This window comes from Panthera uncia, chromosome F2 (genome assembly GCF_023721935.1).
Source record: "Panthera uncia isolate 11264 chromosome F2, Puncia_PCG_1.0, whole genome shotgun sequence".
In the NCBI taxonomy this organism is placed as follows: domain Eukaryota; kingdom Metazoa; phylum Chordata; class Mammalia; order Carnivora; family Felidae; genus Panthera; species Panthera uncia.
The window spans coordinates 3,216,709-3,229,218 of NC_064812.1; the positions used below are offsets into that span (position 1 = coordinate 3,216,709).

General features: G+C 59.0%; 1 protein-coding gene across 4 annotated transcripts in view; it reads left to right on the top strand.

Annotated features, from left to right (window-relative positions):
* AGO2 (argonaute RISC catalytic component 2) overlaps positions 1-12,510 on the top strand; it is an 81,192-nt gene that overhangs the window by 58,947 nt on the left and 9,735 nt on the right. For all 4 annotated transcript variants that reach the window (XM_049633443.1, XM_049633446.1, XM_049633445.1 and 1 more), the window contains 6 exons: positions 183-342; positions 3,860-3,950; positions 6,146-6,340; positions 8,246-8,380; positions 11,530-11,631; positions 12,191-12,390. In XM_049633443.1, coding sequence (XP_049489400.1) covers positions 183-342; positions 3,860-3,950; positions 6,146-6,340; positions 8,246-8,380; positions 11,530-11,631; positions 12,191-12,390 — 883 coding nt within the window. The remainder of the gene's footprint in view (positions 1-182; positions 343-3,859; positions 3,951-6,145; positions 6,341-8,245; positions 8,381-11,529; positions 11,632-12,190; positions 12,391-12,510) is intronic.

A 12,510-nucleotide genomic window follows, 5' to 3' on the forward strand; every position in this document is an offset into this window, starting at 1 on the left:
CCCGCTTCCGTGGGCGCAGCCACAGCCACAGCCACAGATGGGGTTGGGCCACATAGCCGGACGTGGCTGCTGGGGTCGCACATCTGGGCCCCTGTGGCGTTGGGGAGCGGCGGGGGGGGGGGCACGCTAAGGAAGAGGTGCCGGCCAGAGCTGCCGGTGAGCGTATCTTTGGTGCTCCGCAGCCGAGGTCAAGCGCGTGGGAGACACGGTGCTGGGGATGGCCACGCAGTGTGTGCAGATGAAGAACGTGCAGAGGACCACGCCCCAGACCCTGTCCAACCTCTGCTTGAAGATCAACGTCAAGCTGGGAGGCGTGAACAACATCCTGCTGCCCCAGGGGAGGTAAGGACGCCCCCGCCCCACCACACCCACCACGTGGGGCAGAGTCGGGCCTGATTCCAGGCGGGGTGGGGAAGCGCACGCACACAGGTCAGGCCACGTGTGAGCGCGTGTGCCAGCCGCCGTCCTGGACGCGATGCGACACGCCAGGAAGCAAGGCGCAGTTTTGGCTGCCTTGGCCAGGTTCCCTGAGTGAGGGGAGGGCAGAGAAGGGCCCGGGGGTGCTCAGACGTGGGGTGCGGCGGCTGTGCCGTGAAGGGAGTTGGCAGGGCGGAGCCGGAGCTCAGCCTGAACGGCTGGGACGCCAGCCTCCTGAGCTGAAGCGCGCCTCTAGAGCAGGGAGCCGTAGCTGCCGTGTAGGCGGGAGCCGCCCTTGCGTCTCCCGAGCCAGGCAGGGGACGGAGGCCACCTGATGGCGGTCGGTGCTGGCAACGCAGCCGTTGGGATGGAAAAGCTCCACAGAAGAGCACACTGTTGGCAGATCCCAGGCCGGGGTCGGGGTCGGGGTCGGGGCCTGGCAGGGGAGGGGTGGGGTGGGGTGGGGCTGCGGGGCCCCCCGGTACCCCCTGGCCTGGCACGGGGCCCTGGGCGCTCGAGGAGAGGGCCAGGGTCAGCTTTTGTCCCTCCTGAGGGTTGGCCAGCCTCTGCTGCGGCAGAGAGGGGTTTCCGTGATGACAGACGTTACCGAGGAGGTCTCGTCCCCGAAGAATCTTGGCAGTCGGGTTAGCATCTGAACGAGAAGCGTGGGTAAAAGCAGGTTACTGGACACACCCTCCAGTGAATCGCACTGCCCTTGGGTAGAAGTGCTCTCGTGAGGACAGCAGCGGCCATCGCCACTTCTGTGTGTCTGGGGGAGAGACGCTAGGAGGCACCAGCTGTGTGCGGAGCCCCCAGCCTGGCCTCGGGCTGCCCGTGACGGCCCACCTGGGCGAGTTTCTGAACTACCTGCGGGCCTTGTTAAACCACGGAGGTTCTGACCAGCACCTCTGGATCGGGACCCAAGTGCTGACACTCCCGGCAAGCCCACAAGTGATGCTCTGTGGTCCGGGGACCACACCCCAAGAAGACTGAGCTACGCTGTTAAGCGGCTTTTTAGTAGGTTGCCGCCGTGTGGGAAGGCGGAAAGAACCTGAAGTTAGAGCCTCCCAGACTTGAACTTGGGAGACTGGCTCAGCGAGGTGAGGTCGATCCACTCGGGTTGTGGGAAGGAGTGAGGGCCTGTCAAGAGCAGGTGGTGAGCCCAGCGCCCCGTTCGCTCAGTGAACAGGTTCTGTCGATGGAGCTCCGGCCACAGCAGTGAGTACAGGAGGCAGAGTCCCAGCCCTCTCGTGGGAGGACCCAGCACAAGGGACTTGACGGGAGCACCAGTGACGTCATGGGAGGGACGGGGCCAGGAGGGTGAGGAGCTGGGTTTCTGTGGCCAGTCTGCTGGAGAAGGCGGCACTGAGCCGATGGTAGCAAAGGACCAGGGGGCCCAAGGCGCCCCTCCCCCCGCCCCGGGCAAGACGCAGCCCCTGGAGGGTCCCGTTCTAGAAGGCTGCTCCAGCTCTGGGCGGAACGGGACCAGGTGGCACCTGCACCGTCTCGGGAGGGGTGCTGGCAGTGTGGGGGGGGGGGATGCCCAGAGACGGTGTGTTTGGAAGATGGCGCTGCTGTGAGCGAGACAGGAGAGGTGTGCTGGAGGGGGGCTCGGGGGGGGGGGGGGGGGGGGGGCGGAAACAGGGATCTGGACTCGGGGATGTGTGTTTAGGGGAACCCAGCAGAGAGGCGGTGTTAAAGCCACAAGGCTGGTGAGATCCCAGATCCCCCAGGGCAGGGTGTAGACAGGATGGATGCCAAGCCTACTACCCTGGAGAGTTGAGGGTTAAAAGGTTGTGGAGACAGGGAGCCAGCAGTAGAGCCCCCCCCCCCCCACCACCACCACCAAAAGGAGAGCCAGGCGGCTCCCGGAACACTAGGGCAACGCTTCCTGTGTCATTTGTCACGTGGTGCCACCAAGGAGCCTCGTGTGATGAGGTCTCAGGCTCTGCCGTGTGGGGGCGGGGACCTGAGGAAGACTGTCTTGTTGCCACGGCAGCAGGAAGCCTGGTGGGCGGGGCCTGCAGCTGGTTGGGAGGTGGTGAATGGGTCCGTCTAATTAGGAGCTTGGCCACGCAGCAAGCTGGCAGGCTAGGGAGCGGAGGGAGCCTGGCAGGAGTGGAGTTCATGGGCAGGTGTGGTCTTCCTTGTTGAAGGTGAGAGTCCAAACAGCTATGGAGCCGGGAGGAGGGCTGCAGCGCCTCGTCTGTGCCCGGTGTCTTTGTGCTGGGGAGAGCGAGGCGGGGGCCCGGCCCCAGAGGCTCACGGAGAGGGGTTGGGGGGCCGCGGTCCAGGTCAGGGCCCGGAGGCAGGCCGGTCAGCCAGGCCACGGGCAGTATCTTCCCCGAGCCCGGCCCTTCCATGTGACGTCACAGTGCCTGCCTGTGCCCCGCTTCGATGTCCCGGGGACCCCAGGGGGAAGAACCCCCTTGGTGTGCTTGCAAGCACTGAAGGGGGAAACCTTGCCCACGTTGTGTGGAAACTCACATGGCATACACACTCGAAGCCCTTTCCCCCACCTCTCGGCTCTGGGCGGCAGAGCTCTGTCCCACGGGAGCCCCGCCGGGGTCATCTCCCCATGACACGGTGCTTCTGGTCACTGGGCGGGAAGGACACTAATGTCAGCAGCCCGCTGAAAACACTGATCTCAACAACCATGGGAGGGAAGTATTCACATTGTGTCCATTTTCCAGAAGAGAAAAGTAAGCCCTAGAGAGAGTGAACTTCAGAACGCAAAGCTAGCGAGTGACCCCACGCTCCCAGGTGCCATGCACACGGCCTTTTCAGGAAGGTGCTAGAACACAGCGTTGGAAAGAGGCGGGGAAGCTGTTGGCGTGCTACTCACCTGGGGCGGTTTTGACCCCCAGGAAACACGTGATGTCTGGAGACATTTCTGGGCGTTGAGACTGGGGAGTGCTCCTGGCCTCTCGTGGGCAGGGGACAGGGAAGCTGGTGAACACCGAGCAGAGGGTGACCCGGCCCCGTGCTGTGGCTGGGCCTGGGGAGACCCGGGAAGAGCGGGGCTGGGGTCCAGGCTGTAGCAAAGCGCGGGACCTTTATACACGCGCAATCTGGCATGTGGCGTTACTGTCTTCTAGACGTGATTTTAGTATCATTTCAGCACGTACGATCACTGCGGAGACAGTCAGGTGTTTACAGATGCAGACCCCACCCCCCCCCCCCCCCCCACCCCCCCCCGCCCCGGACCAGCGTTGTTAGTCCACACTCCCCCACACCCCCTCCCATCCCCCCGGGTCCCACCCTGGGTTATTCAGAAACAGCTCTCAGCCCCCGTGTCACTTTATGAGTGAGGTCTTTGGTATGGACCGTTAAAAGATAAGACCGTTTTTAAAAACAGCCGCGGTGCCTGTGCCCCGCGAGTGACGCTGGCACCAGTGTCCTCAGCGGTCCAAGCCTCAGATGCTCCCGCTTCCCTCCGCAGGCCACCCGTGTTCCAGCAGCCCGTCATCTTTCTGGGGGCCGATGTCACCCACCCACCCGCTGGGGACGGGAAGAAGCCTTCCATTGCCGCCGTGAGTATCCGCGCGTCCCGCCCGACCCTCTGTTGGTGGCGTCCTGCCGCCTGTGGGACCCACGCCTTGGCCGAGCTGCCTGAGGGGGGCACGCGGTCCCCTTGCGGGGTGTGGCCAGAGCATCTTCCTGAACACCACTGTGCTCTCCTGGGCAGTTGCAGACAGAGTGTCCTGGGAAACAGGCATTTGGAGGGCACGCGGCACGTGGCTACCCACGTGTGACAACAGTGAGTCCGCCCGCCCAGGCCCGGGCCAGACGGCACGGATCTGGCAGCAGAAAGGCCAAGGGCACGGTGGCTCCCGTCCTGCCGGGTCCCGCCCGCGGCTCAGGCCCGCAGTGGCTCTCTGCCCACTGGGCCAGATGCTGCAACGAGGGTTTTTTTAACGTTGTGCCTCTTTGTGAACATTTTCTGTTTTTATTACGAAACACCAAGTGTGAAGTAATTACACCGTCTGGAGTTCAACGTAGCCCTTCCCTCGTTCCGCCTGTGAGTTCCATCGGGGCGTCGGGGGAGCTTCGCTCCACAGGCCCTGAGCCCCCGAGCTGCCCACGTGCTAGCTGGCCGTGTCCAGCCCCCAGGGGCCGCGCGAGGCGCCCGCTCTGTGCGCACAGCTGACTGATCTCGGGAGGGTCAGCCCAATGGCTTTGGTTCAAGAGGACCAGACAAGCACACGCTCAGGGTAGCGTGGACTTGGCCTGTGGAGCACAGAGCCCAGGGAGGTACCTCTGAGTTGTCTGGCGGGACCTCCCGGCGGCCTGCAGCCAGGGCAGCCGAGTGGAGGGAAGGAAGCCTGGGGCTCAAGGCTTGTGTCCCCAGCATGTCCAGCAGGGACCGCTGCAGCGACTTCTGGGCCAGGTGCATAATTACACTGAGTCCTAATCTTGTGGGTCAGTATTAGTTTTCTCGTTTTACACATGCAGTCTGGAAAAGCCAAACTCAGTTGCTCGAGAGAAGTTGCAGAAAACCCAGCTCAAGACCCCCTGAGGCTCAGGTTGCGGTCTGAGCAGTGCCCTCAGGTGCCTCGTGGAGGGGCTTGGAGTCACCCGTCCTAGCTTTCGCAGCAGCAGCCGCAGATGCGGGTCTCTAACGTGTGGCACACGTGTGGATGGGGCCTGCCTCCCGCAGCCCAGTGCTTCTCTCCGAGGCACGTCTGATCCCGAGGGGTGGCTGATCCCCAGTCGGGAGGAAGGCCAGGACCCCCAGGAAGTGCAGGCTTCCCCGGGGACTGTTGTGGGCCCCCAGCAGGTGTGTCTGAAGTTACTCAGGGGCCCTGTTCCTTTATCAGGTTAGCATCAGGTCACCTGATTCCTCCTGCAGATATCTCCTCTTCCTACCTGGACTGCAGCTCTGACCTTGTTAGACAATTTTCAGCCCGCCCTTGTTTGATTAGCAAAGGGCACAGCAGACCCCAGGGTGGAGGTGTGCCTTGTTCTCCGGGCTCCTCCTGGTCGGCACCTTCAGGCAACTGCTTACGTGCCAGTGTGCCTTTGGGATGGCCTGCCGTTTCTGGGGTTCAGAATCTTGGGATGTGCACTGATACGCAGATGGCTTCCCCTGGTGAGCAGTGTGCTTTGAAAAAACTAGGGAATCTGATACAAGTTGCTTTCTTGGGGCTGATGTAATTCAGCCCCATGTGATCACAAGCGGAGTAAAGGTTCAGAATAATTGCCTATTTTTTATTAGATATTTTCAGCAAACTTTTTTTTTTAATTTTTAATGTTTGTTTATTTTTGAGAGAGAGACTGCGTGAGCAGGGGAGGGGCGGAGAGAGAGGGAGAGAGAGAGAGAGACAGAGTACAAGCAGGGGAGAGGCAGAGAGAGGGAGACACAGAATCTGAAGAAGGCTCCAGGCTCCGAGCTGTCAGCACAGAGCCCGACGTGGGGCCCGAACCCACAAACCATGAGATCGTGACCTGAGCCGAAGTCGGACCCTTAACCGACTGAGCCACCCAGACACCCCCACTTTAAGCAAGTTTTTATTCTTTGCAGTCTATTGACGAACACTGTTGCCCACATACTAAAAAGAAACATAAAGGCAGCAGGTTCACAACTGACCAGCCGCTGTCCCTTCACCGTGATGTCAAGTTGAGGGCAGAGGCAAGTCTGTCCATCCCCAGTCCCTCCTCCAGCGCACACCCAGAGTAGGGGGCTTCCGGGAAGTCCCCCCAGCGCTCCCTGCACCTGTCCCGACAGGTCGTGGGCAGCATGGACGCCCACCCCAACCGCTACTGTGCCACCGTGCGGGTTCAGCAGCACCGGCAGGAGATCATCCAGGACCTGGCCACCATGGTCCGCGAGCTCCTCATCCAGTTCTACAAGTCCACGCGCTTCAAGCCGACCCGCATCATCTTCTACCGCGACGGCGTCTCGGAGGGGCAGTTTCAGCAGGTAGGCCGCCTCGTGATTTCCCTCTCTGTGGTCTCAGGACACCTTAGGGTCACCCGTTTGTCCCGTACGATAGCTTGTCCGGTTCTCTGGTGAAAACGGTGATGTGGTTTCTATCCGGCCAGAGCGTGGAAGGCGGGCCAGGGAAGCGGATGCCTGGCCAGCGGTGCTGAGCCGGGACGGGAGGGACGAGGGGCTCGGCTTGGGCTCGAGGCCTCAAGGGCTGTGCGGGGAGCTTGGGTCTAGGTCAGCACGCGGCCCTTCCAGAGGCTTGGCCGGGGAGAGTCTGTGGGCTGGAGACAACAGTTTTGTCTGGGGGTCACCGTGTGCAGTGTGAAAGGCAGACTGCAGGGGGCCCCGGAGCGGGGCTGGGCGGGGGCCCCTTTGGAAGGAGGGTTAAACACAGGGTTCACAGCCACCATCTGGACGTGGAGGGAACGGCGGGGTCTCCGGTGACCTGTGGATCCCGGGCCCGGCTGGCTGCCATCAGACGCGAGGAGTAGTGGAGGAGAGGCGAGGGAGCGGGTACAGGGAGACTGTGCTCTGCTCCCGGGCACCTGCCTTACCTCCCTGTGAAGGTGACCAGTGGTCGGCCTTGAACCCAGAGCTCGGGAGCTTGGTGCCCGGATGTGTCTCCACATCCGTCCGAGCTAATTCCAGCTCGGCACCCACCCCATCCCAACACGTGCCTCCCAGGAGATGTTGGCAGGGGAGACAGAAGATACAGGGCCCGTGTCCGGTCCTGTGGGAGAAGGGACCCCAGAGGGGAGGGGATTCCGGGAGCCGCGCCGGAGTGTTCCAGAGGCCCCCAGGCTGCCTTGACAAACAGGCTGGATAGCACCTGACTAGGCGTGAGCAGGGCAGCCTGGACCTTCCTGGTCCGGAGTAGAAGCAGCTCATCCCCCTGAGGCCCACGGTTGGCGGGAAGAACAGAATCGACACTTGAGGCCAGGGCCCCTCGGAGCGTGGGCGGGGGGGAGGGGGGGCCGCTCCTGTGCCGTCCCCGCCAGCGTGTGCCAGCCGACCTTGAAGGCACCTCCTGTGCAGAACCTCTCGGGTTCCCTCGGTTGGAGATGTTCGCCTCCCTCCTGCGCCCCCAACCCCCTCACCCTCTGCAGCAGCCGGCCCTGCCGGGGAGGGGTCCGCGCCTTCTGTTCTCATCACTGGGAACTTGCTCGGGGTCTTACGGCGTGACCACAGCTGGCGTTTGTGAAACATCATCATGACCTGTAACTAGGACAGGGGTTAGAAACGTAAGGTGTGTGGTGCCTAGAGCGGCCTTCACCCCCGTGAGAGGACTTCTGCCCGCTTACCTGAGACGGGCGGTGGGAACAGCGTCTTCCTCTTCGTGGCCTGGCGCCACTTTAGCCTTCGCAGCAAGCCTGCGGGACGTAGGCTGTTCCCGTCTTAAAAGTGAAAACAAACGGCCATCAGAGAGGGTCCGTGGCTTTCCCCGAGCCACACAGCCGCCTGGTGGTAGGGCTCGGGTTTGACCTCGGGCCCGGCTCCTAGGTCCTTGTGTTCTGCGAGGTTCTCTCCCTCCTCTCCAGCACAGAAAACCAGTTGTTTGGACGGATTCGTTCACGCGTATGTCTCCCACGGTGCCTCGTTACTCCCGTGTATGGTGGGTGCTAGTCACTGAGAACATTCCAGAAAACAGCGTGAGCGACGTAACGCATCCTCTCATTTAAACCACCGAACCACGCGACCTGGGTCTCGTTTGCTCAGTTACGTAAACGAAACAGCACCTGCGGGGAGGCAGAGGCTCGCAGCTGCTAACAGGCCGCCGGAGTATCGTTTCTGAGCTGCAGCGTTCGTCGGCCAGCACGTGTTCCGGACGGCGTAGTTTGAGGTAGAAAGAGGCGGTCGGTGAAAGCAGGGTAAGGCGTGTGTTGTGTTCCCCCCCAGGTTCTCCACCACGAGTTACTGGCCATTCGCGAGGCGTGTATTAAGCTGGAAAAGGACTACCAGCCAGGGATCACGTTCATAGTGGTGCAGAAAAGGCACCACACGCGGCTCTTCTGCACCGACAAGAACGAGAGGGTGAGGCTCTGGCCACAGGGAGGGCCTGGGATGCGGGGCCGCGAGGGACGCGGGTCTGTGCTCAGCCCTCGGCCTGAGCCGCACTGCAGGGGGCTGGTGCCGCCCCCACCGTTCCAGGTGTCTCGGGACACCCCGTCCTGGGCGAGTTCCGTGGGGACCTAGCCTCAGGCGCCAGCGAAGGGCTCTCCTCAGTCTGGTGGGACGTTCGGACCTGCAAACCCCACGGGCCTGGGACAGGTCCGGGCAGGAGACTGCATTTGTCCAGTAAAGAAATTAGCAGGGATCTGGCTCTGAAAAAGGTCCGGTTAGTAACCACGGCGGTGGACAGAGTAACTGGAACACGGCAAACTGGGGACCCTCACGGGAGGTTGGAGGCGGCTCTGGGGAGCCGGTCCAGGGGTATGTCTCCGGGCGTCCCGGAGCAAGGGGTGTCAGCGAGAAGCAAGATTCATAGATGTAACTGCTCAGAATTCTCCACAGTTGAGGAAAGGCGGGAATCCTGAGGTTAAAAGTATTTTCCGTGTTTCCAACAGGATAAATAAAAATAAATCTACACGTGGACGTACTGTCCTCAACTTCACATTATCAGGTACCTGCCTGAGAAAAGGGACCCCCCCCCAGAAGGGAGAGACACTACACTGAAAGCCTGTAGCCGTCCACTTGGTCGGTACCCACAGCACCGAGCCAGAGGACAAATTGTTAGCAACAGAAAGGGACACTTTGTCACAGTCACAGGGATGAACTACCCAGAAGAGAGAACAACTGAGTTTGGACGTAACGCTGTGACCTAAAAAATATGGAAAGGGGGGTAAAAACCAGTGTAGCAAAAAAGTGACAGGATTCCAAGGAGGAATGGACAGATCCACCAGCAAAGAGGTACATTTTAACGCCCTGCTATCAGAAACTGAAACAGGCACAAATGAGTCAAAGCTGGAAATGGGAAGTATGAAGAGACCACGCCAGATCTTACGGTTAGTTAGAACCCAGCCATTGACAGTTGAGTTCACGCGGAAGGCTCGTGAAAGTTGCCTCGTACCGGGTCACAGAGGCAATCTCGGGAGATTTCCAAACCTCAGTATTGGGCAAACCACAATTTTTTTTTTTTTTTTTATCAGACATTAAATTTTAAAGGAAGAGTAGAACTAAAAAGACATTTTAACAAGGCCTGAAATTTTAACTTCTCTTCTAAATAGTACATGCATTAAACACATAAAGAGAATAAAAATACAAAGTAATCAGAACTGAATAAAAATGAGCATTTCACATCAGACTTCATGCAGTGCTTGGATAGAAGTGTACAGACTTAGATACATTTGTTGGAAAATAAGAAAGAACCATCAAAGAAGCCCGAAGGTACAGGAAGGACAGAAGTGAGATGTCTGTCTGGGCGTGGAAGGAAAAGCTGAGGAGCCGGTGTGCTTGGGTCCCCTCATTCCTTGGCCTGCAAAATTGACTCCCGCAAGGAGTCAAGAGGGCTCAAAGTCTGCTTGTTGCTATACCACCCCCCTCCAAATGGAAGATAATGAAGGAGAAAGTGAGGACAGAGCAGATTAACACGAATAAAACCTTCTTTGAAGATAGGTAAACCTAGCAAGACTCAATGAGGCAAAAAGAGGAAACTCTAACAATCTTAAGTAGCAAATAGAGAACTATGTATGATCTCAGGAAGGGGTGTGTGTTACCTTAAATCATTATGGGATAGTAATGGCGTTATGCTGGTAGATACCTTAGAAAACTTAGAAATAGATACAAACAGTTGTTTGTGCAATTACATAAATCACTGAAGTCAGCTCAGGGGGATAATCCACTCATCATTTCCAAAAGGCATCAGGCCCAGAGAGTTTTACAGGCAAGCTTTACCAAACCTTCAAGATTTGATGATTTTAAAGTGTGGCAGAGGATAGGAAAAAAGCGGAAACTATTTAGTTTCTTTTATGAAGTTTATCCAGATTTTTTATAGGCAAGTTTTACCAAACCTTCAAAGAATAATCTTACACAAAATATTTTAGAGAATAGGAAAAGTCGGGGGGACTCATAAAGTTACCCTGATGATAGCAAGTGTTGGCGACGGTATGAGTGCTGTGCCGGGGTCAGGAGCACGGGGTCTGGAGCCAGGCAGCCTGGCTCTAGTCTGCCCCTCAGCATCTGGACTGCCCACAGGGGTCAGCCTCCCTGTACCACCTTCCTCAGGATGTCGGGAGGGTTAGCAGAGCTAACACACTAAGCACTTAGCATAGTCCTTGATACAAGTAAACGCGTCATTAGACCCCCACGCTTCTGATGGGAGTGCAGACTAATAGCCAACTTGGGTGCAGTCGGGTAATTCTAAAGGTCTGCCCTGGAGAAACCCACCTGCCTGTGTATAAGGAGACACGTGTAAGAGTGTTTATCGCAGTATTGTCTCTGATGTTCATATACTGTCATACTGTGCAGTAACGAATATGAATAAACTCTGCGTATCGCATGAATACGTCTCAAAATGGTAAAAATTGGGCAGAAACAGTAAGTTGCAGAATATGTATGATGTAGGTATGCAATTTAAAAACCTGTGAAGTAACACGGTGTGGTGCTGATGGAGACTTAAATATGTAGCAAAAAAGTGATAGAGTCTAAATCCGAGTGAGACTGCAACATAGAAGGGAAGCAGAGGGGGGCGCCATAGAGAGAGAGCGCGTGCACAAGGGGGGGCGGGGTTCACAGAGAGGGGGAGAGAGAGAGAGAATCCCAAGCAGGGCTCGAACTCAGGAACCACGAGATCATGACCTGAGTCACCCAGTCGCCCCCTGCCTTGGATATCACGTGTGCGTGGACGAGGACCTGTCCAGTGTCCATCGTGCACAGTTTTACATTCAACAATAACCGAAGAGCCTTCGAGCATTACACGCAGATTTTTCAGCAAAGGGAAGACACCGCCTCTCCCACCCGGGCCTCCTAAAGGCCCCAGCCTGCCTAGAACAGGAGCTTCCTTACTTCTGGTGGCTAGGATTTATTAAATTTTACTTTAATACCGTAGCCAATTTAAAGACTTCAAAATGGGGCAGCCCGTGGTCAGGAAGGCCCAGCACCAGACGGCAGTGTGGGCGAGGCTGGCTGGCTTGCTTTGCTCTGTTGCCCCTGGATGTGTCTAACGGGTTCCTGTATTGCCAAAGGTTGGGAAAAGTGGAAACATTCCGGCAGGCACGACCGTGGACACGAAAATCACCCACCCGACCGAGTTTGACTTCTACCTGTGTAGTCACGCCGGCATCCAGGTGAGGACACAGTCTCTGTGACACGGTCTGCGTGTTCAGCAAACACCGGAGGAGCACAGACCTCACGCCGAGCGCTCCCGTGGGCTCCGGGGACGTGGTGCGGAAGGCAGGGCTGGGGCCCGAGCCCGTCCCCGGGGAGGTGGGGCAGTTAGCCGGCGAACAGGTGAGTCGGGACCACAGGGTGCTGGGGAGGAAGGACCCACTAGCGTGCTGCGGCCAGGGTCCCCGTTTTAGATGAGGTGAGGTCAGGCAGGCGGAGTAGTGGGTGCGAGGCCGGGGGCGCTGGTGAGGCCCGAGGGGCGTCCTGCGTGCCTGGGGCCGACTCCGGGCCAACTCATTCCCACGTGGTGGGCTTCACGCTTGTCCCCCGCCACGCGTGTTTGCAGGCCGCACAGGGACGCTCTGTCAGTGCAGGGACCCGCGGTTTTTGTCATCAGACGTTCGGCGCCGCGTCCTCGGTGAGGCGTCGCGTGGACGGGTCTCGGCAGCACCCCGGTGTGGGTGAGTTCTGGATGCCTCGCTCACGTGCTCACGCCCTGATCCTCTGGTCCGCTTTTAGGGAACAAGCAGGCCTTCCCACTACCACGTGCTTTGGGACGACAATCGTTTCTCTTCCGACGAGCTGCAGATCCTCACCTACCAGCTGTGTCACACCTACGTGCGCTGCACACGCTCCGTGTCCATCCCGGCGCCGGCATACTACGCTCACCTGGTGGCCTTCCGCGCCAGGTACCACCTGGTGGACAAAGAACATGACAGGTAAGCGGCGTGCCTCTGCTGGCCGGGGTCGCGTCGGCAGCTGCGTTTCCCGAACGGGAAGCGGCCGGGCCCTGGCGGCCGGAGCCGTCAGGCGCCCACCCGCCGGCGTCTTCCCCCCCC